The sequence below is a fragment of the Mercenaria mercenaria genome, chromosome 9 (genome assembly GCF_021730395.1).
Source record: "Mercenaria mercenaria strain notata chromosome 9, MADL_Memer_1, whole genome shotgun sequence".
NCBI lineage: Eukaryota > Metazoa > Mollusca > Bivalvia > Venerida > Veneridae > Mercenaria > Mercenaria mercenaria.
Window position 1 is genome coordinate 29,683,495 of NC_069369.1, and position 27,513 is coordinate 29,711,007.

Genomic DNA, 27,513 nt, shown 5'->3' on the forward strand with positions numbered 1-27,513 from the left:
GTATATGCCACTTCCCAGCCTACTGGCAGGGGGGGGGGGGGGGGACGGACCCCATGGGTCTGGCTATGGACCTGGGCCTAATAATTATGTCAAGCCGTTATAAGCGAATGTCATGACATATTATTTTCACGGCGGGGAAAAAAAGGCAGAAAAAAATCCTTTCTAACATAATCATAGATTGCCAGTTAAGTTTACCCTTATGTAATCATTCACACTTATCGCTAAATAAGTGAAAGAAGCCGTTAAATTCAGCTAAACACTATTACAATGTACCTCTGTATCAGACTGAATTCAGACCATATTTTTTTGTCCTTACGCCGTTTTTTTTATCACGTGATTTTATAAAATGGAGGATGGTTAGCCGTCGGTAGTTTCCACATGTTGTCGAGATTTTTCGTCAGGTAAATCTGATGTCATTTAATTCAAAGCTAACATTCAATATTATTACAGAGTTCATTTTGGTGTAAGCAAATTTGACTATGAGATGATTGTAATTTGATTTCGCGACATCATTCATAATAAATAATTTCATATCTTTATTATGGGTATGAACGTGGTTGAAAAGTCTGACAAGTAAATGAACAAAATTAACTATACAATATAATCAGGATTATTTGAAATTAAGCCAATTATTTAATACAGGATTACAATTATACTGCAATATTTCTACATTTCCTTGCTTTGGTGATATAATTATGCACTTTGATGCCAGTGTGCCCCGAGAGAAAGACCCAAATGGGGGTTGTTCACCCCCAGAATGGTACTTTGCATCCCCAGTTTTGGAGACGACTGTTGTATATCTCGAAGTGAGGGGGTGCAAAAGTGCAAGAAAAACACAGTTTTCAACTGCCAGTGGGACCACTGGTCCGGCAGAGATGCCTTATCCATTTGCCGACGAAGGCCCTACACTAAAACTTATATTATTTTTCTTGTACATTTGCAAACTTTTCTGTATCTATTTTTGAACAATCTGTCACATTGTGTCAAATAGTACATGGTATACACGTTACTCTGACGACATTTCGCAACATTGCGGCAACAATGAATCAAGCTGTAAATAATCACTAAACTGAATATGTATAAAAAATCAAAATCTGTAATATAGGCTGATCATTTATTTTTTTCTTTGAAGCTTATTTCTTCCTCTCCAGTAATATGGGAGAATTTATTCACAAATGACTGTTAAAAGGAGCAATATTAACTAAGGACTAAAAGGAGCAACAAAAGTAATGCACAACTAGGCTTCATATCAGTTGCTACTGGGAAGTTTCATGGAAGTCCAACCAGTTTAAAAAGTTACAACAAGATACAAAGGCGGGGAAAGGGTACTGAATGACCAACACCAGGAGTTAAGACTATTTTAATATTTAAGAAGTTGAACAAGAATCTTTTTATAGACTCGATGTATGATAATCAAAGAGACATAACTCGCTTAAAAATTATTCCACCTTAAGATCCATGATAGTCATGCAGCAATGCTTGGTACTGAACTGATCATTCATCAGATACCACCAGTAGTATAGGAGAATAAGTGTGGACAAATCTAATTTAAAGGTTACATATAAGGGGTCATAACTCAGCAAAAAAAATAATCCAAGTGGGACATGCCAAAGATATGCAAAGTTTTTTACCAGTCACTCCTGTGAGAGAGGCCTCCGTGGCCGAGTGGTTAAGGTTGCTGACTTCAAATCACTTGCCCCTCATCGATGTGGGTTCAAGCCTCACTCGGGGCGTTGAATTCTTCATGTGAGGAAGCCATCCAGCTGGCTTACGGAAGGTCGGTGGTTCTACCCAGGTGCCCGCTTGTGATGAAATAATGCACGGAGGGGCACCTGGGGTCTTCCTCCACCATTAAAGCTGGAAAGTCGCCATATGACCTCTCATGTGTCGGTGCGACGTTAAATCCAACAACAACAACACTCCTGTGAGGTTTCTCTGAAATTAAGTCAGACCAGGGCTTTTTCAAAAATAAGCATGGACAAGAATCTCAACATACCGTAGATGTTATATATAATAATCAAAGAGCATGTCGTTACACACTAAAAGTTTGAAACTGGATCATATGGGGTCAAAAACTAGGTCACCACTCAAATCAAAGGAAAAGCCTGTTAATACTGTAGAGGCCACATTTATGATCCTATCTTCATGAAACTTGATCAGAATGTTTATCTTGATGATTCCAAGGCCAAGTTTAACAGGTGAGCGATATAGGGTCATCATGACCCTTTTGTTTGATGATTTTTCAAATGTGTGAAACATTATAGTATTATATAAATTTCAGGTTATAAAACACTGTAATCAGCATGCCTGAATGTACTGTTTGTGGAGAGAGAGATTTTGAGGAGCACGATGGTCATTATTTCTGTGCTACCTGCAATACACAGTCTCAGGTAATTATTTCTGTGCTACCCGCAATACACAGTCTCAGGTAATTATTTCTGTGCAACCTGCAATACACAGTCTCAGGTAATTATTTCTGTGCTACCTGCAATACACGGTCTCAGGTAATTATTTCTGTGCAACCCGCAATACACGGTCTCAGGTAATTATTTCTGTGCAACCCGCAATACACGGTCTCAGGTAATTATTCTGCAATACACAGTCTCAGGTAATTATTTCTGTGCAACCTGCAATACACAGTCTCAGGTAATTATTTCTGTGCTACCCGCAATACACGGTCTCAGGTAATTATTTCTGTGCAACCCGCAATACACGGTCTCAGGTAATTATTCTGCAATACACAGTCTCAGGTAATTATTTCTGTGCTGCCCGCAATACACGGTCTCAGGTAATTATTTCTGTGCTACCCGCAATACACCGTCTCAGGTAATTATTTCAGTGCTACCCGCAATACACAGTCTCAGGTAATTATTTCTGTGCAACCCGCAATACACCGTCTCAGGTAATTATTTCTGTGCAGCCCGCAATACACGGTCTCAGGTAATTGTTTCTGTGCTACCCGCAATACACGGTCTCAGGTAATTATTTCTGTGCAACCCGCAATACACGGTCTCAGGTAATTATTTCTGTGCTACCCGCAATACACGGTCTCAGGTAATTATTTCTGTGCTACCCGCAATACACGGTCTCAGGTAATTATTTCTGTGCAACCCGCAATACACGGTCTCCGGTAATTATTTCTGTGCTACCCGCAATACACGGTCTCCGGTAATTATTTCTGTGCTACCCGCAATACACGGTCTCAGGTAATTATTTCTGTGCTACCTGCAATACACGGTCTCAGGTAATTATTTCTGTGCTACCTGCAATACACAGTCTCAGGTAATTATTCCGCAATACACAGTCTCAGGTAATTATTTCTGTGCTACCTGCAATACACGGTCTCAGGTAATTATTTCTGTGCTACCCGCAATACATGGTCTCAGATAATTATTTCTGTGCTACCCGAATTCCCAGTCTCCGGTAATTATTTCTGTGCAACCCGCAATACACAGTCTCAGGTAATTATTTCTGTGCAACCCGCAATACACAGTCTCAGGTAATTATTTCTGGGCAACCCGCAATACACAATCTCAGGTAATTATTTCTGTGCAACCCGCAATACACGGTCTCAGGTAATTATTTCTGTGCTACCTGCAATACACGGTCTCAGGTAATTATTTCTGTGCTACCAGCAATACACGGTCTCAGGTAGTTATTTCTGTGCGACCCGCAATACACGGTCTCAGGTAATTATTTCTGTGCTACCCGCAATACACAGTCTCAGGTAATTATACCCCCACCAAACATGTTTGAGGGGGGTATATAGGAGTCAGTTTTGTCGCGTCCCGTCCCGTCCCGTCGCGTCCCGATATCTATTATCTCAGTTATTACCAAATGGATTTGATTCAAACTTAAAATACATGTTCCACCTTATCACCCACATCATGTGACACAAGGTGCATAACTCTTGACACCAAGTTTTCATGAATTATGTCCCCTTTTACTTAGAATTTAAGGTTAATTTTGTTGTATTTTCACTATATCTCAGTTATTACTAAATGGATTTGATTCAAACTTAAAATAGATGTTCCACCTCATCACCCACATCATGTGACATAAGGTGCATAACTCTGACACCATTTTTTCTATGAATTATGCCCCTTTTTACTTAGAATTTAAGGTTGATTTTGATGTATTTTCACTTTATCTCAGTTACTACTGAATGGATTTGATTCAAACTTAAAATAAATGTTCCACCTCATCACCCACATCATGTGACACAAGGTGCATAACTCTGACACCAAGTTGTCATGAATTATGTCCCCTTTTACTTAGAATTTAAGGTTAATTTTGTTGTATTTTCACTATATCTCAGTTATTACTTAATGGATTTGATTCAAACTTAAAATAGTTGTTCCACCTCATCACCCAGATGATGTGACATAAGGTGCTTAACTCTGACATAAATTTTTTATGAATTATGTCCCCTTTTACTTTAAATTTAAGGTTGATTTTGATGTATTTTCACTATATCTCAATTATTACAAAATGGATTTGATTCAAACTTGAAATAGATGTTCCACCTCATCACCCACATCATGTGACACAAGGTGCATAACTCTGACACCAATTTTTCATGAATTATGCCCCTTTTTACTTAGAATTTAAGGTTAATTTTGATGTATTTTCACTATATCTCAATTACTACTGAATGGATTTGATTCAGACTTAAAATAGATGTTCCCCCTCATCACCCACATCATGTGACACAAGGTGCATAACTCTGACACTATTTTTCTTGAATTGTGTCCCCTTTTACCTAGAATTTAAGGTTAATTTTGATGTATTTTCACTATATCTCATTCTGATTGGCTTAGAGCCAAAGGGAAGTAACCTTTTTTTAACCTTTGTACTGAGTTTCTTCCCCTTAAATTCCAGGAATTAGTCTATTTTTAGAAATCCTATTTTTAGATTTTCAATATTTTAGGTATTTTTCTAACTTTTTTATTATAAGTCCTATGTAAAAAGTAAAAACATTTTAAGATTCCTTATGGTTGCCATTCTTCTGTGACAAGACCGTATGGTGGGGGTATGAGTCACTCCTGTGACAGTTCTAGTTATTTCTGTGCTACCCACAATACATGGTCTCAGGTAATTATTTCTGTGCAACCCGCAATACACGGTCTCAGGTAATTATTTCTGTGCTACCCGCAATACACGGTCTCAGGTAATTATTTCTGTGCAACCCGAAATACACGGTCTCAGGTAATTATTTCTGTGCTACCCGCAATACACGGTCTCAGGTAATTATTTCTGTGCAACCCGCAATACACGGTCTCAGGTAATTATTTCTGTGCTACCCGCAATACACGGTCTCGGGTAATTATTTCTGTGCTACCCGCAATACACAGTCTCGGGTAATTATTTCTGTGCTACCCGCAATACACGGTCTCCGGTAATTATTTCTGTGCAACCCGCAATACACGGTCTCAGGTAATTATTTCTGTGCTACCCGCAATACACGGTCTCGGGTAATTATTTCTGTGCTACCCGCAATACACAGTCTCGGGTAATTATTTCTGTGCTACCCGCAATACACGGTCTCCGGTAATTATTTCTGTGCTACCCACAATTCACAGTCTCGGGTAATTATTTCTGTGCTACCCGCAATACACGGTCTCAGGTAATTATTTCTGTGCTACCGGCAATACAAGGTCTCGGGTAATTATTTCTGTGCTACCCGCAACACACGGTCTCGGGTAATTATTTCTGTGCAACCCGCAATACACGGTCTCGGGTAATTATTTCTGCGCTTCCCGCAATTCCCAGTCTCGGGTAATTATTTCTGCGCTACCTGCAATACCCGGTCTCAGGTTATTATTTCTGCACTACCCGCAATACACGGTCTCAGGTAGTTATTTCTGTGCTACCCGCAATACACGGTCTCAGGTAATTATTTCTGTGCTACCCACAATACACGGTCTCAGGTAATTATTTCTGTGCTACCCGCAATACACAGTCTCAGGTAATTATTTCTGTGCTACCTGCAATACACAGTCTCAGGTAATTATGAAACTCTCCAAATACATTATAAGAAATAATTGTAAGTATTTGGAACACTTGAAAATATGCAATTTACAAACTGTGGTAGGTATGCGACAAACAGTCTCAGGAAAAATGCAGCATAAATTAAAATGTCCAAATATATAAGAAGTAATCTCAGGTATTTGCAACTCTTGTAAATATGCAGCACACAGAATCTTCTGGTAACTATGCGACAAAAAGTCTTTGGTAACTAAGCATGTGGCAAAACGGGAGACAATCAAAATCCCCTTGATCAAAATCCCCTTCACTGAAAAATGACAGGGTGTTACAAAATCCCCTTCATACTTTTGCAGGGGGTATCATAATCCCCTCTGTGATTTTTACTTATTTCATCAAGTTCAAATACAACTATATACAACTTAAAAGTCTATTGCATAAAGCACGTAAATACAATGCCTTTAGCAAACATAATATAATTTGGAGCACTGATATCTATATATCTGTAATGTTAATCACAGAGGGGATTATGATAGCCCCTGCAAATGTGTGAAGGGGAATTTGTAACACCCAGTCATTTTTCAGTGGAGGGGATTTTGATCAAGGGGATTTTGATATACACTCTGGCAAAACAGCCGCTGGTAAATATGCAACGTAACTATGCAATAATAAGTCTCTACTGTAAAAACAATTTACAAACATTGAAAAACAAACATATAACAATGAGCGAATATAACTTACAAATGTAATTATAGACAGTTTAACCTTCCCTTCATTTCCTATTTCCTGAGCTGTAAACATTTGTACTTCTGAAATGTGTATAGTTGAGAATAGACTAACACCTTTTATAGTTTGTGCGAAAAGGTGTTATCTGCACTATGATATAACTGGCAAGACAAGAGCCTTAGTGGTATGGTGAGAGAGTATCAGCCAATAGTGTTTCATTGATCCAAGGTAGAACAGTCAATTCAAATGTATTACGAAGCAATTTTGCCTGGACTGGGCATTCAGTTTGAGGGAAGGGAGGTATTCAAATTGTTTTTCATTGCCCACTGTATGACATGCTTTCAGGATGTAAGAGTTATAGTTGCAGAAGAGGAGAATTTTGACAACTTCCGTAGGAGTGGTCTGATTAAGGAAGCAGCAACACCAAGACAAAGCAAGAAGCAAGGTTTGTGTCATGAAGACCACTATAAACATGGACTCAGCATGTCAATTATTTTGGTTTACTTGTTGAATAATTTTCTGATTTTAGAACAGTGGTGAAAATGTTGGACAGATTATAACAATTACTGCACTCCAGATATATCAAACAAAACACTGTGTATGGTTAAAGACCTTTTTCAATTCTTGTGGCACCACTATGAGAGGTGGGGGCATATTGATTTGGTCTTGTCCATCCGAAAAAAGTTTGTGACGTGCCTAGCTCAAAAATTATTTCATATAAATTTATGAAACCTTGCATAAGTCATTATCATGATATGAACTTGCCCACCTCCTATTATTAGTCTGGCTCCGCCACCATTTTTTAGAGTTATGGCCCCTGAAAATGTCAAAAATGCACTTTTCACCTTGTGACACACTTAGCTCAGTAAGTATTTTATATAAATTGATGAAAACTGGCATGAGTCTTAATCATGATATGAACTTGTACACCTCATATTTTTCTTCTGGTTCCACCCCTTATTTCCAAAGTTATGGCCCATGAAATAGTCAAAAATGCACATTTTCACCTAATGATGTGCATATAGCTCAAAAAGTATTTGATGTAAATTCATGAAACCTTGCATGAGCCTTTTATCATGATGTGACCTTGCACACTTTGCATTCTTCTTGAGGTTTTAGCATAAATTACAGAGTTATGGCCCTTGAAATAGCCAAAATAGTGGATTTTTTGTTTGTGATGCTCATAGCTCAAAAAGTATATGGCCTAAAATAATGAATCCTTTATATAAAATGTTTGTTGAGGTTATACCTCCTTAAGAGTAAGACTGCAAACATTTGAATTATTGCCCCTTATTTGTGACAAATGTACCAGTTGGGGCACACCCTTTGTCCTACAGACACATTCTAGTTAAATCTAAGGAATGTCAAAATAGAAATGTGGGAAAACCACAGGTCGCCCAACAGAAAATTTTGAGGCTCTGTTTGGTTGAGCCTGTTCATGGACAATAGTGGAAATGCAAGCTACTATCCACGTCTTCTAGCCCAGGGTTGAGCAGTACTCTACAAATTTTTATACGGCAGTATGCATGAAACCTTCAATGATACACAGAGTGTAATTCTATGAAAAGCAGCATGATATGGTCCCCAGTTAAGATTATGGCTTTGTCCAAAACGAGAAAACAGTGGGCAGAACTAAACAAACTAAAATTTAGAGAGGGGGTCTTAGGTTATAGAGCCTGTATATCACAGAAACTTCCAAAAGCAGGCACCATATCCAAGAGGTGATTAAACAATAACCAGTTTTTAATGTTGGGTATTGGAACCACCCAAGCTGAAAAATTAAAACTGTACACTAAGACACCATAAATGTCATGCCGAATGATCTGAAGAGATCAGAATATAACAGTTCTGACTGCAAAGTCTTGCGCAGAATGTTTTAACTTGACATAATTTTCATGTTTATATGATTTATCGCCCATTTTAGATTGGAAATTAACATAACTTTCTAGGCATATTGTTGAGAATACATTGGGGTTTATGAATATGCACCACATCTTCATAGATGAAATAGGCAAAGAAAAAGACGAAACAGTCATGAGTTAAAGTTTTTCTATGTTTCTTTGGTAGAGATATAGTCTAAAAAATAGTAGCTTAAAAGAAATTTAAAATAAAAAATATCCCAGCCATGATTTGATCCACAGCCATGTACCCAAATATCACATGTTAAAACCTAGTGTCTACCAGTTGCGCCACTTTTCCAGTAATGAAAAAAGACTTAAAATATTTATATCATCACCAATATATAATGTCTATAACTTTTGCTAAGATTTTTCATGAATTATGCCCACTTTTTACATAAAAGTTTAAGATAAATGTTTGATGCACTTTCCCAAGTTTTCACACATTTTGCAAGTACATCAAACCAACTAATTACAAGTTGCCGCACACGCACAAGTCGATAATTAGGAGATGTCTGAAAAGGTGATGAGATCGAAAAGGTGTTGAGAAGTTTCAGAAGGTGTTGAGAAGTTGAGATACTTTAGACAAAACTTTAAATACCTGTGTTTTCGATAAATAAATGAATTCCATTGAAACTGTCAGTTTAGTAGGATCTCACCTCGCGATTTAATAAGTCATTTTCACAACTTTGTTAAAATTACGGAGTTAAAATTACGGTTGCCGCAACAATGGCCAACCAGTGCCAGGAAAATTGAATTCCCTAATAAATTTACATGTTTTTTGAGATTCCTTTTTTTTCTGCGACCAATACACGGGTATAATCTCTTTTCCAGAAATCTGAAGATATTTTTTCACTGCATCTTATACACAAATGCGTACGATTATGGTATGTACATATCTGTTACTGTATACTTTCAGTAGATGATCATGTTTGACCATGTATTGTACATATCTGTTACTGTATACTTTCAGTAGATGATCATGTTTGACCATGTATTGTACATATCTGTTACTGTATACTTTCAGTAGATGATCATGGTTGACCATGTATTTTGTACATGCCTGTAACTACAATTTCAGTAAGTGATCAGATAAGACCATGGATTGTGTATGTGTCTGTAACTAATGTTTTATGATTTCAGTCGGTGATCATGGTCGACCATGGAGTGTTTATGAAGCATACCAGATAATAATTCAACATCAGGTGGATGCCCTCATCAAACTTGGAGCACAGGAAAGTTTGAAGGTAATACTTTTATTGTACCAATATTGTTAATCCAGGTATTTAAATACTTACTATTATTAAAGTGTGCACAGCAAAAAAATTCCTACTGGAACTTTTAGTTCACCAGGTGACAGCTTGTATAGGGCGATAGTCCTGACTTCATCATCAGTTCATCATATGTTGATATTTCTGCAAAAAAAAAATTCTATTTCTAGCTCACCTGAGCCAAAGGCTCATGGGGAGCTTTTGTGGCTGCTTAATGTCCGTCGTCCGTCCGTCAACATTTTCTAAAAAAATCTTCTTGAAAACCACTGGGCAGATTTACACTAAAATTCACAGGAATGATCCTTGGGTGGCCCCCTTTCAAAATTGTTAAGAAAATTGAATTCAATACAGAACTCTAGTTGCCATGGCAACCGAAAGTAAAAATCTTCTTGTCCAAAACTACAAGACATAGAGTCCCATTTCTCTCTCTGAAAAAAAGTATGTTTTTCCTTGGTTTTTACAAAAATTCACTTCTAAAGAATTTTTTTTTTTTACATATTTCATTAAACCAAAACTCTTACTGTAAAATCAGAAAGTTTAATATCCGCTATATTTTGCGAGGTTCCTCAAGTCCCAAACACTAATCCTCATGTATATTAACCATAAGTAAATGCAAATCAAGAAAATTTAGTCATTACACAAGGCTTCCTGAACATATCAAATAGAAACGGCCATATTTGCAAAAATCAGATATGCTCTGAGTATTTCGTAACAACTATAGGTTAGTAAATTTTTAAAAATTTTAAACCAATATTTGTTTGCAGTGTGTTTAATTAAACAAACATTGACATCCATTATATGTAAAGCTGTGATTCAACAGTGATACTTGTTACACATATAGGGTTATCAAGGATTACGGGTAATTAGAGGTGATAAAACATCAATACATTTTTGTCTTCCTAGTCACTCATAATTTTGATATCTATCAAGTCTACTGACTTATCAGTCATGATTTTGATATCTACCTGCTCTACTGTCTTTTGTACGGGCCTCTGTTCCTGAGCAGTTATAGTCGCTGACTTCAAATCACTTGCTCCTCACTGATGTGGGTTCGAGCCTCACTAGAGGCATTGAATTCTTCATGTGAGGTAGTCATCCAGCTGGCTTACAGAAGGCAGGTGGTTCAACTCGGGTGCCGGCCTGTGATGAAATATTGTACGGAGGGGCACCTGGGATCTTCCTCCATCATCAATGCCGGAAAGTCGCAATATGACCTATAATTGTATCAGTGTGGCATTAAGCCGAACAAACAGTCATGATTGTGATATCTGTCTGGTCTACTGTCTTTTGTCAGTCATGATTGTGATATCTATCTGGTCTACTGCCTTTTGTCAGTCAAGATTTTGACATTTTATCTAGTGTACTGACTTGTCAGTTATGATTGTGATATCTGTCTGGTTTACTGTCTTTGGTCGGTTATGATTGTGATATCTGTCTAGTCTACTGACTTGTCAGTCATGTTTTTGACATCTGTCTAGTCTACTGTCTTTTGTCAGTCATGATCGTGATATCTTTCTGGTTTACTGACTTTTGTCAGTCATGATTGCGATATCTTTCTGGTCTACTGCATTTTGTCAGTCATGTTTTTGACATCTGTCTAGTCTACTGACTTTTGTCAGTCATGATTGTGATATCTTTCTGGTCTACTGCATTTTGTCAGTCATGTTTTTTGACATCTGTCTAGTCTACTGACTTGTCAGTCGTGATTGTGATATCTTTCTGGTCTACTGCATTTTGTCAGTCATGTTTTTGACATCTGTCTAGTCTACTGACTTTTGTCAGTCATGATTGCGATATCTTTCTGGTCTACTGCATTTTGTCAGTCATGTTTTTGACACCTGTCTAGTCTACTGACTTTTGTCAGTCATGATTGCGATATCTTTCTGGTCTACTGCATATTGTCAGTCATGTTTTTGACATCTGTCTAGTCTACTGACTTTTGTCAGTCATGATTGTGATATCTTTCTGGTCTACTGCATTTTGTCAGTCATGTTTTTTGACATCTGTCTAGTCTGCTGACTTTTGTCAGACATGATTGTAAATTCACACTGTCTGTTTTCGTTTTCAATTTGACAGCTAGTTTATTAATTTTTTATCAGCCACGATTTTGACTACTTGTCTTTTGTCAGTTATCATTGTTACAGCATACATCTACAGGGATTGTACTTTAATAATAAATTCTATTATCATTCATTATGACACCATTTCAGCCAAGGCCTTTATCAAGTCACATGCACAAAATTTATATGACATATTTTGCAGTTTTTAGGGTTAGAAATTTATATAACGTAAATTGTGTTGAATGAAATGTCTTCTTTCAATATTGCTAGTCTTGATTGTGACTTCTTGTAGTCAGTCATACATGTGGTACCTAATTTGCTTTCTTTTCTGAGTAAGTGTATGTGTAAGTATTACATTTGCTGTGTATTATTTTAAGTTTGTTTTATTTTCAGGAAATTGTATTTCAAATTTGGGTGAACTATTTATCAAAACTTGGTGTGGCATTCTCCTCTGATACGGTCACAAATGTGAAATATGAAAGACAGAGGTAAGTTGGTGTGTTTGTTTTTTCTCTCACTGTGATAGCAAAAATACTAGGATAGTGTTTGTATGTCTTAGATTGGAAAAAAGAAAGAGATTGAGACAACTGTCGATTGCATTGTTCTCAGTTCTTCTAACTAAAATGCAGTTCATATGTAAGGATGATGCCAATACCTGTAGATGAATGAATAACAAAAGGTAACTTGGAAAATATTTTAACCTTTAGCCTGCTAAATTTCTAAAATGAACTGGTCCATCTTTCAATTTGGGCAGTACCATTTATTATTCAAAGGGGTGTTCACTGAAAATTTACTGAATGAATAGCAACCAGTGCAGAATATCTTGCCCCCAGCAGGCTAAAGGTTAAGATAACATCCAAACCTGTGTGGAAGTCCACTAGTGAACAGAGATCATCTGGCTCTCAAGACATTACATTAAATACTTTCAGTGCATTAGAAACTAGACCACTCCATTAGCTCTCATAAGAGCTGCTTTTATATTCTGGGGCAGTGTTAATTCTTTTAAGTTGTTCTAATTTATTAGCTCAACTATTTAGAGAATATGTTGAGTTATTGCACTCACCAATGTGTTAGTTAGCGTCCTAATTTGGTTAAGTTTTGTATGTAGGCTTGTGTCTCACAATCCACTAATGGGAATTGAATGAAACTTTACACATTTGTTCACTATGATAATCTGACCTGCAGTGCAAGCTGCAGGCTGTAACTCTATTTTAATTTGGCATTTTTGCAAATTTATGCACTTTTTCAACAAATCAATATTTTGTTGTTTTTGAATATGTAAGATGGTATTTCAGTCACCACACCTTTGAATAGTTGAATGTTGCTGTGCTCAAACAGCTTTTGTTCTGATTTATTTAAGTTGATTGTAAAACAAGTTGTTTAATGTAGCCTGATGGGCCTGTTCATTTTTGAAATTTAGCAGGGTAAGGGTTAATCAGTTTCTTTGCCTCATTTCTGATGGTACCGATCTTGTACCATCTTTTTCAATCTTTTGTGTTACTCAGCCAGTGAGCAAACCCATTACCTCATGCAGTCAAAGCTGATACTCTACCACTATGCCACCAAGGCAGTTCGAAGACTGAATTTAGGTTTTGACTCTTAACCCTTACCCTGCTAAATTTCTATAATGACCTTGTCCATCTTTCAATTTGGACAGTACCATTAATTGTTAAATGGGGTGCTTACCAAAAATATACTGACTAAATGGCGAACAGTGCAGATCTTGATCAGACTGCACAAACATGCAGGCTGATCAAGATCTATACTGGTCGCAAAGGCAGGATCAATCGTGTCCAGCCTGATAAGGGTTAAAATGCTGAGAAAATTCTGTTTTTTGGTGTTTTTTTTTTTTTTTAAAAACAGGGATTTTGATATCATGTTAGTGTTTAATTTCTGTTGACATGAAAATCTTTGCAACATCATAGCGGTACAGACATACTTGGCACTCATGATTTCTAATTCTGAATTGAAGACTTGGTGAAAATGGACCAAAGTTTGTAAAGTAGGTCTTTACTGTAACATACTCAGTTTTTTTGTGTCTATTGATCAACATTTTGGTTTATTGACAGAGAGTTATTTCCAAGCACAACAGACCAGCCAAGAATCAAGAATGTTCTCGGGATGAAAAGTCGGAAGAGAACTCTTGGATTGTCGGCCAAAAAAGTTCACAAACAAGTGGTAAACTTTGAGTATTTTCACTGTTCTCAGAATTAATCTTTATTCCATTAATGTTACATATTAATAAAAACCTGCTGCATATGAAACAATACTTATGTGTTTAATGATCAGATGGTACAGGCAAATTTTTTGTGGTTTTGTATTGACCAAGTAAGTGATTGTTGTACAGAAATACATGAATACCTAAAATCTTCCAAGTTTCCTCTTCAAACATCAGGTGAAGAGAGTGCTTGCTTACAAAAGGAGAGATTTCTGTATATTAATTTGTCTATAATGAATTTAAAAAAAAAATATTTACAGGAAAAGGAGCAGACTGTTGAAGCTCTTCAGAATGAAGAGTTTTATGAGGGAGATAACCCACTAAATGATAGTGGAGATACAGAGACAGAATTAACGGGAGGAGGCTGGAGCAGCAATGAGGAAGATGATAGTGAACAGAAATGGGGACGTTACAGGGTAAACATTGATATAATGTTATATACATAGTTTTTTTCCCAATTTATTTTGAAACATTTTAGATTGTAGAACATGTCAAAGGTTTTACACATAGCTATTGTATTTCAAACACTGTTGTTTGGCATATTTGACCTGTTTGTACAGATGTTGAAGCTTATATATCAGGGTTTGCTTTCCAGTTTTCCTCAAGGAGACTTGGCATAGTGTGAACTTTTACTGTGTATTAATTTCTGTCAGCAAAAAGTAATAGTGGCAGTATACAACACATTTGCTTACTGCTGTACTTGAAATAGAAACTCGTAATATTTAGAGGGTTCACACATTCTTAAACAGTCCTGAAATTTGATGCCCTTTCTTAAAAATCTCTGAAAGAAGGCAAAATGTCCTGAAAAGTAGTTGATACTATTCCTGACTCTTGAAAGTACTTAGAAAAGTCCTTGAAAATGCCTTAAAAGTCCTTAAATTCAGTGAAGTTTCGTAATATTTATTCAATGCTTGAAGAAACGATGATAATGAAGAAAACTAGTTATAAATCTGATGTACCACGAACATACTAACACAGGGGCTGTTGGTGAGCAGAGTAAATTGTGTGAAAAACAATTCTATATTGGAAACATTCTAATCTGTAGACCAGCTTGAAAAGTGTTAAGATTTTATAAGCAAGAGATGGGGATTTTACAAATAAACAAGAGTCCTGTTGATTATTTTTGATAAGAAGAAATTGCCATTTACTAAATAGAATGACATTGAGCAGCTAGATGCACCATGTACAGTATCGGGCAGAAGTTCAGTGTTGTTAGTTCATCTGAAAAATTCAGAGCAAAATAACTGTTACTAAATATAAAGGACTATCTGTTTATTAGATAGTGTGATATACAGTTTATTTTTGGAAGACGCACATACCCTGTCACAAATTGGTCAAGGAAAAATAGATGCCAATGTAAGCATTTATCTAATGCATATTTACAGTAAACTGTTGTTCAGTGTGTATGTTAGGGCCTCTGTGGGCGAGTGGTTAAGGTCGCTGACTTCGAATCACTTGCCCTCCATTGATGTGGGTTCGAGCCTCATAGGGCTTTAAATTCTTCATGTGAGGAAGCCATCCTGGCTTATGGAAGGTTTATGGTTCTACCAAGATGCCCGCCTGTGAGGAAATAATGCACGGAGTGGCATCTGGGGTCTTCCTCTACCATCAAAGCTGGAAAGGCCCAAATGACCTTTGATTGTGTCGGTGCGATGTTAAACCCAACTAAAAAAAATCAATCTGTGTACTGTGAAACACTTACTGTAAAATTATTTTAACTTTGTGGGCGTGAAATTTCGTGGTTTTGGTCTGCATGGCATTTTCTTGGGGATATGAATTTGTGGATTTCAACTTTTGAACATAAACTGAATGGGAATTTTACTTGTTCGTTGGGATTAAATTTCGTGGATTGACTTGACCACGAAATCCATGAAAAATAGTCCCCCATGAATATTAATGATTTCACAGTATTATTTGTACTAAGAATTTTATTTTTGCTAATTGCAAGTTTCATTCTTTGTGATCTCAGAGTTTCTACAAGTAGATGACAAGTTAGCAGCATTATATACCTGGTTTATACCAGTATATTTCTAGTTCCATTTTCACAGTAATGCGAAAGACTCAAGTAAATTTTAACTCTTTTTACAGCATCTCGGTATATATTCCAGTTGATGGACAGCCAGTTCTCTTGGGTACAACACTATCTTTGAAGCTGACTAGTTCTAACAACAGGTTCATAGTCCTGTGACTAGCAGCTTTATTGAAATTCGAAGACCTCCTGGCAAGCTAGAGGGTGTTAGACCAATCAAGCACCTTCTGTTTAAGCTAGACAATTGACTTTTAATTATAGCCTTATGGTTGTGTCTTAATTTAAAAATATTGGAACATTTTGTAGATAGGCAGTAGGTCTGAATATTTCAGACAAATTAAGCGATATATTCTTAAATGGAAAAAAATCTACAGGCAATTTCTTGTCATGAAGCATTAGACAGTCTTCACTAAACTTGGCCTGTAACATCCTTTTATAAAACCCTCTCAAATTAGTTCAAATGGTTTTTCTATGCCCTTTGAAGGGGCAACCACAGCTTGAAAATAGGATAAATTGTTTGAAATGGGATAAATTATAAATAACTTTTTTTCATGAACCAATGGATGGATCATCACCATACTTTGTAATATCCTTGTATGGCCCTTTCTCATGTTTGTTCATATAGTTTAACTTGACCTCTTTTAGAGGCCATCATAGCTAAAAAAGAAAAAACAAAACCTGTAGATGACTTTTTCTCATGAACCACTTTATGAATCTTCATCAAATTTTCCCTCTAGCATCCTTACATGGATCTCTCTCTGGTCTGTTAAAATAGTTCCGCTTGTTCCTTTGATGGGGCCACAAGAGCTAAAATGCGAAAACCTTTAAACTACTACTAGAAAACCTAGGGTCTTGCATTAAAGCCTTCACTCAGCCACCTAAAACTACTAACATTGTGGTAAGAGTCCAGTATTTAGGTGCTTTACACCTGGCACATTTAAACATCTTTTCATGAACAACTTGAATGGATGTTTGCAAAACTTGGTTAGAAGTACCTTTCCAAGTTACTTCTGAACAAGTTTTGCAAACATCCATTCAAGCTGTTCATGAAAAGTACCTTTCCAAGTTACCCACCTACTTAGCTCAGTAGGGAGAGCGTTTGTCTATGGATCGCGGGGTCGCGAGTTCGATCTCCGGGCGGGGCGTATGTTCTCCGTGACGATTTGATAAAAGACATTTTGTCTGAAATCATTCGTCCTCCACCTCTGATAATTTATGTGGGGAAGTTGGCAGTTACTTGCGGAGAACAGGTTTGTACTGGTACAGAATCCAGGAACACTGGTTAGGCTAACTGCCTGCCGTTATATGACTGAAATACTGTTGAAAAACAGTGTTAAACCCAAAACAAACAAACGAAACCTTTGCAAGTTTGTGCAGATATTTCTGTTCGACTGCACCTGTCTTGCCAAGGTCTGTCATATTGCGGGATGAATGCTTTTAATACTAAACAAAATTGTTGCATTTCATGATCAGTGTGTCATGACATTATAGTGCATATGTCCAAAATTAATAGAAATTCTGCAGACACAAATTTTGTTGTTGTTGTTGAAACAGCTTCTTAAATGTCTTTCACATTTTGTAGAGGTCATGTGTTATGTATATATAAAATTTATAGATATCACGCAAGGCAGTTTTGTATTTTTCTTGTATTTTATTTTCAGAAATCACTAAAGTTCAATGCTGTTGAAAAAGTGAGAATGACTAGTACAATAAGTGTGTGTTTCCTGGGGTTAATGTATACCAATCCCCTTACTACAGCATCAGACCTTATCAGGTAAGCTTTCTGGGATTAATGTATACCAATCACCTCACCAATCTTAGGTAAGTACATCATGCTGAGTAATACTAAAAAAGTGCCAACTAGTTTTTCACAAGTTACTAGCATAAGACTAAGTGTTCCTGAATTCCAGACAAGCACCAACCAGTTCTTCATAAATTTCTTACATAAGTGTACCTGGATTCTATACCAACTGTTCTCTCTTATTTTCTTACACAAATGTTTCAGGACTCTATGCCAGTACTTAACTAGTTTTCCACAAGTTACTAACACTCAAGTGATCCTGGATTATGTACCAATACATCACTAGTTTCTCCATAAATCACTAACACCAGTCCTCTGGGATTCTGTACCAGTACTTTATTAGTTCGCCAAATATTACTTACGTTTAAGTGTTCCTGCATTTGTTAAAGTAGTTTACTATTTCTCCACAAGCTACTAACACCAATCTCTGGATTTTATTCGAGTATTGTACTGGTTCTCAACAAGTTACTAACACCAGTCTCTGGATTTTATTCCAGTATTGTACTAGTTTTCAGCAAGTTACTAACACCAGTCTCTGGATTTTATTCCAGTATTGTACTGGTTCTCAACAAGTTATTGTACCCATACTAGCTAGTTCTCAGCAAGTTACTAACACCAGTCTCTGAATTTTATTCCGGTATTGTACTAGTTTTCAGCAAGTTACTAACACCAGTCTCTGGATTTTATTCCAGTATTGTACTGGTTCTCAACAAGTTATTGTACCCATACTAAGTAGTTCTCAGCAAGTTACTAACACCAGTCTCTGGATTTTATTCCGGTATTGTACTAGTTTTCAGCAAGTTACTACCACCAGTCTCTGGATTTTATTCCAGTATTGTACTAGTTTTCAGCAAGTTACTAACACCAGTCTCTGGATTTTATTCCAGTATTGTACTGGTTGTCAACAAATTATTGTACCCATACTAGCTAGTTCTCAACAAGTTACTAACACCAGTCTCTGGATTTTATTCCAGTATTGTACTGGTTCTCCACAAGTTACTAACACCAGTCTCTGGATTTTATTCCAGTATTGTATTGGTTCTCCACAAGTTACTAACACCAGTCTCTGGATTTTATTCCAGTATTGTACTGGTTCTCCACAAGTTACTAACACCAGTCTCTGGATTTTATTCCAATATTGTACTGGTTCTCCACAAGTTACTAACACCAGTCTCTGGATTTTATTCCAGTATTGTACTGGTTCTCCACAAGTTACTAACACCAGTCTCTGGATTTTATTCCAATATTGTACTGGTTCTCAACAAGTTACTAACACCAGTCTCAGGATTTTATTCCAGTATTGTACTGGTTCTCAACAAGTTTTCTATACCCCCATTCTAAATGTTCAAATATTTTTTTCAGTGTAAGTCTTAGATAGATGTAATAATCAATTAATTTTTGTTCTTTACCAATGTCTGGTCATTATATCTTGGTGGATTTTGGAAAATATAGGTAATTACCAACGAAATAGTGTTATTTCACATGCATATTTAGTGGGGGCCATTTTTGGTTCTTATCATATCCTGTCCTTTGCACATTTTGTAGATGGATACGCAAAAAGAAGATACCATATATAGATGTGAGAGCTATACTACCTGAAGACATGAAATTCTGCTTAAATGATTGGAAATTATTTGGTTTTGTAAGTATGCTCATTCTCCTCATATTTGCTTATTTGAAATAATTTATACATTAATTATTGCCTGAATTACATGAAACAATTTAAGAGTGTTTTTCTCTATAAAGGACAGGTATATTTATGCTTGCTATTATTCTGACTAAGTAAATGTAGCTATGAGAGTGTTAACAGACATTCACCAGTTTCTGACCTAGTGACCAGGTTTCTTTTATCAAAGATGATTCAGTTTCAAAGCTTACCTAGATATCATAAAGACAAATATTTTGACTATGTTTCATTAAGAACATGACAACAAGAGAGATCCGTATTGGTCATTCCCAGGAAAGATGGCTTCGCGTATATCAGTGCTTTACACCGGACATATAGACAGCAGACTGTCTATTCGCAAAGAGTTAGGTTAACTTAGCCGGACAGGCCTGTATCTAAAAAGAATTTTCTCTCTATCTGTTCTGGGGGCTTTATCTCACTCTGTCCCACTAGTCAGATCACTCTGTGTCTGTACTAGAAGAGGATGAATTTCACACCCTGTGTGGCTGTGTTTGCTATAATTATGTAATGCACCTTTGGACATGTTTATCATGAAAAGGGCACTGTATAAATCTTGTTTAATAATAATAATAATAATAACAACAAATAGACTTAAGTTCTTTATGCCTTGCTTGACTAACATTCAAGTTAGAATGATAAATATTTCAGGGTTCACCTCCGACTTTGGAACAGATCCGTCAAACAGCAGGAACAATTGCTTACTACATACAGCTGAAGAATTTCCCAGACTTCCCTCTAGACACACTTATAAATAAGTACATTATACAGTTAGACCTGCCAGGTATATCCATACTTATTTTCTTAACCCCCAAAATTTCCCCTTGACCATTTCGTTAGTCTGTTCAGATGTCCATCTGTCCGAACTTGTGTCATGCATATCTCAAAAAGTATTTGACTTGGAGTCTTCATTGAATAAACATCATGGGATTGTTATCAAGCATGTGAAGTTGTGCATCTAGGGTTTTGCTTGGGATTTTACTCTAAATGGCCTTTGACTTGGTCAAAAATACACATAAATAATTTCACACAATGATCTTGGCTGCCAGGGGTTGTTGTCACTTTTCCCTGTATGTGTCTAGTGGAAACTTTAAAAGTCTTCTTATTTGATATTGTCTCTTAGTTAGTATCCTATGTCATCATTACCCCAGGCTTTTTCTTAACCCCTCCCCCCACCATGCACACACACAAACTCACACACCCTCACATATTACCTGCCAGTATTTTTAGCTCACCTGAGCCAAAGGCTTAAAAAAATCTTCTTCTTGAAAACCACTGGCCAGAATTACACCAAACTTCACAGGAATGATCCTTGGGTGGCCCCCTTTCAAAATTGTTCAAAGAATTGAATTCCATGCAGAACTCTGGTTGCCATGGCAACCGAAAGGAAAAACTTTAAAAATCTTCTTGTCCAAAACCACAGGGCCTAGGACTTTGATATCTGGTGTGTAGCATCATCTAATGGTCCTCTACCAATATTATCAAATTATCACCCTAGGGTCAAATATGGCCCCGCCCCGGGGTCACATGGTTTATATAGACTTATATAGGGAAAACTTTGAAAATCTTCTTGTACAAAACCACATGGTCTAGGGCTTTGATATTTGGTATGTAGCATCATCTAGTGGTCTTCTACCAAGATTGTTCAAATTATCCCCCTAGGGTCAAATTTGGCCCCGCCCCAGGGGTCACATGGTTTATATAGACTTATATAGGGAAAACTTTGAAAATCTTCTTGTACAAAACCACATGGCCTAGGGCTTTGATATGTGGTATGTAGCATCATCTAGCGGTCCTCTACCAAGATTGTTCAAATTATCCCCCTAGGGTCAAATATGGCCCCACCCCGGGGATCACAAGTTTTACATAGACTTATATAGGAAAAAAAGTTTAAAAATCTTCTTGTCTGAAACCACAACACTTAGACCTTTGATATTTGGTATGTAGCATTGTCTTATGGTCCTCAACCAAAATTGTTCAAATTGTACCCCTTGGGTGAAAAGAGGCCCTGCCCTGGGGGTCCTGAGTTTTATATAGACTTATAAAAATCTTGTTGTCAGAAACCATACAACCTAGGCTTTTGATATTTGGTATGATGCATTGTCTAGTAGTCCTCTACCAAAATTGTTCAAGTGATGCCCCTGGGGTTAAAAGAGGCCCCGCCGTGGGGTCACTTAGTTATTATGTGAGCTATATAGGAAAAATACTTAAAAAATCATCTGATCCTATTTCCAAGACTATTTAATTATAATTACCTGATGACCCCAAGTAATATTATGTCACTTGACTGTGACCTCGACCTACTGACCTACTTTCTTGTTTTTTAAGATACAGCCTTGAAATTTTGATGACATACACAGTTTTGCACACAAATCGTGAAAATGAATTTCATTGACCATGAATGTGACCTACTGACTTTCTTAATATTTTATCATCAGTTTGACATTTGAAACATGTAGCTCATATTACTCAGGTGAGCGATCCAGGGTCATCATGACACTCTTGTTTAGCAGAATCTTTTATAATATTCTTGTCAGGCAACACTGGCACTACCTAAATATATTTTCACAGACATTTTCCTTGCATAACCATGTACAAAAACTGTTCAAACAAGTGTAATTCAGGTAGGCCATCTAGGGCCATCATGGCTTATGGCACTCTTTTTCAGCTCACCTGAGCCAAAGGCTCATGGTGAGCTTTTGTGACCGCTCAATGTCCGTCGTGTGTCGTCCGTCCGTAAACATTTTCTAAAAAAATCTTCTTCTTGAAAACCATTGGACAGAATTACATCAAACTTCACAGGAGTGATCCTTGGGTGGTCCCCTTTCAAAATTATTCAAAGAATTGAATTCCATGCAGAACTCTGGTTGCCATGGCAACCAGAAGGAAAAACTTAAAAAATCTTCTTGTCAAAAACTACAAGGCATAGAGCCTTGATATTTGGCATGTGACATCATCTAATGGTCCTCTATGAAGATTGTTCAAATTGTGCCCCTGGGATGAAAAGAGGCCCCGCCCCGGGGGTCCCAATGTTTATATAGACTTATATAGGAAAAAACTTTAAAAATCTTCTTGTCTAAAACCACAAGACCTAGGCCTTTGATATTTGGTATGTAACATTGCCTTGAGGTCCGATACCAAAATTGTTCAGATTATAACCCTGGGGTGAAAAGAGGCCCTGCCCTGGGGGTAACAAGTTTTACATAGACTTATATAGGAAAAAAATTTAAAAACCTTCTTGCCTGAAACTGCAAGACCTAGGCTTTTCATATTTGGTATGGAGCACTGCTTTGTGGTCCTCTACCAAAATTGTTCAAATTATGCCCCTGGGGTGAAAAGAGGCCTTGCCCTGGGGGTCCCAAATTTAACATAGACTTATATAGGGGTAAAAAATCTTCATATCTGAAAGTTCCAGGCCTAGGTGTTTGATATTTGGTATGTAGCATTGCCTAGTGGATTGTTCAAATTATTCTCCTGGGGTGAAAAGAGGCCCCGCCCTGGGGGTCACTTGCTATATGAGTTATATAGGAATAAATACTTCAGAAAAATTATAGATCATATTTCCTAGACTATTTAATTATAATTACCTGATGACCCCAAGTGACTTTGACCTACTGACCTACTTTCTTGTTTTTTAAGATACAACCTTGAAATTTGAATGACATATACAGCTTTGCACATCTATCTTAAAACTGACTTTCAGTGACCATAAATATGACCTAATGACCTACTTTGTAATATTTTAGCATCATTTTGCCATTTTTAAACATGTGGCTCATATTACTCAGGTGAGTGATTCAAGGTCATCATGACCCTCTTGTTGTTATAAAATTATGTTTTAATATTACAATATTTTCTTGCAGCTGAGTTTCATGGGTACACAATGAATCTGTATAGCAGCATGCAGATAAATCTACGTTACAAACCATCATGTCAGCAAAAGATGACAATTTTCTGGGAATGTGTTGCCATGGCGTACATTGTCATCCTGCTGAAACTCTTCTTTGGCATGAATGATTCTCATGAAATGTAAGTTGTCAAAGGGTCTTGAGTTACTGAAATCATCTGAAGACTAGTCGCAAATCTGCCGTATCTGATTGGCTAGTTGTGTACAGAATTCTTAGACTAAAGGGGTGCGATGGTCTAGTGGATAAGGTGTCGGCCACTCAAACCAGGGGTCATAGGTTCGAGCCCCACTTGGGTCACAACCATCACTTCTTATATGAACCAGTACTGACTTTTCCAGGAAGTGGACTCGAGAGTGGTTCAAATAAGCTTGAAGCTTTCATCACAATCGAGCTAAAACATATTAGTATAAACTAATTCTTAGACTGGTGTCCAGACTCAGTTTTATAATATTTTAACCAATTCTCCCAAATCTCTTTGCAAAACTGATATGGTATTTGTTTAGATTTTGTTCAAATGCAAATTTGATGTGTTTAGTTTAAGGTATTCAATCCAAAACAGTGCTATTAAAATATATCAAAATTTAATATTGATGCCTGGTAAGCTCATATAATTTTGATTTCATTTGAAAATGTATTGTCTACTGAAAAAGAAAAAATTGATATAAATTATATGACAAAAATATTTTATAGAATTTTTATTTTTAAATAATATCAATTGATTAAACCTTGCACGAGTCTTTATCATGATATGAACATGTGCACCTCCTATTTTTCATCTGGGTCCGCCCCCTGTTTCCAGAGTTATGGCTCCTGAAATAGTTAAAAATGCACATTTTCACCTTATGATGCTCCTAACTCAAAAAGTATTTCATATAAATGGATGAAAACTTGCATGAGTCTTTATCATGATATAAATTTGCGCACCTCTTATTTTTTGGCTGGCTCCACCCCCTATTTTTAAAGTTATGGCCCCAGAAATAGTCAAAAATGCACATTTTTACCTAATAATGTGCCTAGCTCAAAAAGTATTTGATGTAAATTCATGAAGCCTTGCTTGAGTCTTTATCATGATGTGACCTTGCACACTTGGCATTCTTCTTGAGAAATTTTAGTACTTATTACAGAGTTACGGCCCTTGAAATAGCCAAAATAGTAACAGTATATTTTTGGTAAGCACCCCTTTTAACAGTTAATGGTACTGTCCAAATTGAAATATGGACAAGTTCATTATACACATTTAGCAGGGCAAGGGTTAAGAAAACAAATGTACTTGAGTATCAACTTTTCAGACAACACCAGTTTGTGTATATGTTCTTGTGAGATAAGATCTGTGCTAAAAATTTACCAGAAAGTAAAACATGGTACAGTTAACTGACCTTCAAGTTCTACACACAGTTTGAGGTTAAATAAACTAGTAATCACTGTACTAACACACCTGTACGATATTTCTTCTACTGTTTCAGATTGTTGTCAGAGTATACGAAAGAACTTGTGGAAATATCTGAGTGTGGTAAGTTACACTGTATTTTCAACTTTCCAGGATAGCTAGGTACTAGTCAAGCTGTGGCAACTTGTGGTATTGTCTCTTTTTGACTATAGATACTGTGTCTGAGCAACTCAGACCCCACTAAATAAGCTCACTATGAAAAGCAGAAGAAACTGAAGGCTGTGAAGTTGATCCCTGCGGAAGTAGTAAAATATTTAACCTCCACCTCTAGTGTTCAGGACAGCCCTGCTTTTGTCAAACATTTGTATGTTATGTTTTCATCACAGCCCTGTTTTTTCAGCACTTCCATGTTTTTTTACACACATACCTACATTATGTTTTTAGCACAACTCTGTTTTTGTCACATATTTCAACATTGTTTTTAGCACAGCCATGTTTTTACACACATTTCTACATTATAATTTCAGTACAGCCTTTTTTTGGCATACTTCTACATACTGTTTCCAGAACAGCCCTATTTTTACACACATTTCTACATTATGTTTTCAGCACTGCCCTGGTTTTTACACACATTTCTACATTATATTTTAAGCACAGCCCTGTGTTTCACAAACATTTCTACATTATGTTTTCAGCACAGCCCTGTTTTAACACACATTTCTACATAATGTTTTCAGCACAGCCACTGTTTTTACATATATTTCTGCATAATGTTTTCAGCAAAGCCCTGCTTTTATACATCTTTATACATAATGTTCGAGTGCGGGAGGTCCTGGGTTCGATCCACGGCCGCGTCATACCAAAGACGTAAAAAATGGTACCAGTAGCTATCTCGCTTGGCGCACAGCATTAAGAGGGTAGTGCTAGGACTGGTCAGCCCGGTGTCAGTATAATGTGACTGGGTGGGGTATCATGTCACGTGTACATGGCGTGATATTCCAGTGAGGCAGCACTATAAAGTTGGGCATTGTGCTCACTGCTACAAGTAGACACCGTCGTTTATATGATTGAAAAATTGTTGAAAAAGACGTTAAACCCGAACACACACACACACACTACATAATGTTTTCAGCACACACCTGTTTTCCTACACGCATTCTTACTTAATGTTTTCAGCCTAGCCCTGTTTTTTTTGACAAACATATCTACATTATGTTTTCAGCACAGCCTTGTTTTTTGACAAACATTTCTACATTATGTTTTCAGCACAGCCCTGTTTTTGACACACATTTCTACATTATGTTTTCAGCTTAGCCCTGTTTTTTGACACACATTTCTACATTATGTTTTCAGCACAGCCACTGTTTTTACACACATTTCTACATTATGTTTTCAGCACAGCCACTGTTTTTACACACATTTCTACACTACGTTTTCAGCACAGCCGCTGTTTTTACACACATTTCTACATTATGTTTTCAGCACAGCCACTGTATTTACACACATTTCTACATTATGTTTTAAGCTTAGCCCTGTTTTTTGACACACACTTCTACATTATGTTTTCAGCACAGCCACTGTTTTTACACACATTTCTACACTATGTTTTCAGCACAGCCACTGTTTTTACACACATTTCTACACTACGTTTTCAGCACAGCCGCTGTTTTTACACACATTTCTACATTATGTTTTCAGCACAGCCACTATTTGTATGGACAGACTGGGTACAACACATGCAGAACAGAATACACGTACAGAACCAACAGAAGTCCAGAACGTAAGTTTTGCTCGTATTCATTCTTCAGGAAAGCACTGATCAAATACTGTAATATTGATAAATATGTGTTTTCATTGTGGCCTTGTAATAGATGTGATGTCTGTTGTACTGGTTCGAGGCAACAGAGTAAGGATTTAATGCTGAGCCATTGTCAAAAAAACCCATATCTTTAATTGACCCCTGTCAAATAGTCTCAGTGCTTGTATAATAATATATGTGAAGAGGTGATTAGGGCTGATTGATTGTAATTGTGTAGGTGATGAAAATGTGAAAAGCACTCATTTTAGATAATACTAAACGCAAAGGACTAGCAACATGATATTACTGCTGAAAAACTGTATAACTGTTGATGATTTAAAATTGTCTCCCAAAATTTTTTCTCTGTCACAAAAGTTTGTCTAGACTATGGCTCTTAAACGATTGGTTGCATTTAAATGAGACTTTAAGACGAATGCATACCAAGGCTTATTTCCCAGATCATTAGTATTTTCCAGTTAAATGACTGTTGCTGGATTTATGGCCTCTTAAAGGTCAATTTTGGATATAGTTTGTGTAGACTACTCTTATACTGTAATGGGATTTGAATGAAAATTAGTAGGATTGATCAGTTCTAGGTCCAGCTGGACATATTTAACCAGTTTTCTGGTTGAAGTATTGCTAGATTTATAACCCTTGAAAATGCCAAATATGAACATTTTGTTCACACTCCTTATCTGAGCTGCCTGGTTTAGTTCCCTAAAACTACCAGTTTGATCTCAACCAAACT

The 27,513-nt window shown here is 36.8% G+C and overlaps 2 protein-coding genes across 5 annotated transcripts in view; one reads left to right on the forward strand and one right to left on the reverse strand.

Annotated features, from left to right (window-relative positions):
- Positions 1-337, reverse strand: part of LOC123546814 (nuclear hormone receptor HR96-like) — a 137,400-nt gene extending 137,063 nt beyond the window's left edge. Inside the window, exon 1 of the mRNA XM_045333390.2 lies at positions 274-337. The gene's annotated coding sequence lies outside the window, so the exon portion shown is untranslated. The remainder of the gene's footprint in view (positions 1-273) is intronic.
- Positions 1-27,513, forward strand: part of LOC123546812 (TATA box-binding protein-associated factor RNA polymerase I subunit B-like) — a 37,214-nt gene that overhangs the window by 406 nt on the left and 9,295 nt on the right. For 2 of the 4 annotated variants that reach the window (XM_053551122.1, XM_053551124.1), the window contains exons 2-13: positions 2,282-2,390; positions 7,057-7,156; positions 9,753-9,856; positions 12,334-12,428; positions 14,010-14,118; positions 14,419-14,574; positions 17,849-17,961; positions 19,534-19,630; positions 20,324-20,456; positions 23,536-23,701; positions 25,044-25,090; positions 26,666-26,747. In XM_053551122.1, the coding sequence (XP_053407097.1) occupies positions 2,304-2,390; positions 7,057-7,156; positions 9,753-9,856; positions 12,334-12,428; positions 14,010-14,118; positions 14,419-14,574; positions 17,849-17,961; positions 19,534-19,630; positions 20,324-20,456; positions 23,536-23,701; positions 25,044-25,090; positions 26,666-26,747 (1,289 nt within the window). In that variant the 5' untranslated portion in view covers positions 2,282-2,303. Of the gene's footprint in view, positions 1-258; positions 402-712; positions 878-2,281; positions 2,391-7,056; positions 7,157-9,752; positions 9,857-12,333; positions 12,429-14,009; positions 14,119-14,418; positions 14,575-17,848; positions 17,962-19,533; positions 19,631-20,323; positions 20,457-23,535; positions 23,702-25,043; positions 25,091-26,665; positions 26,748-27,513 lie in introns of those variants that run through there. The other 2 variants (XM_053551123.1, XM_053551121.1) reach the window with 2 other exon arrangements.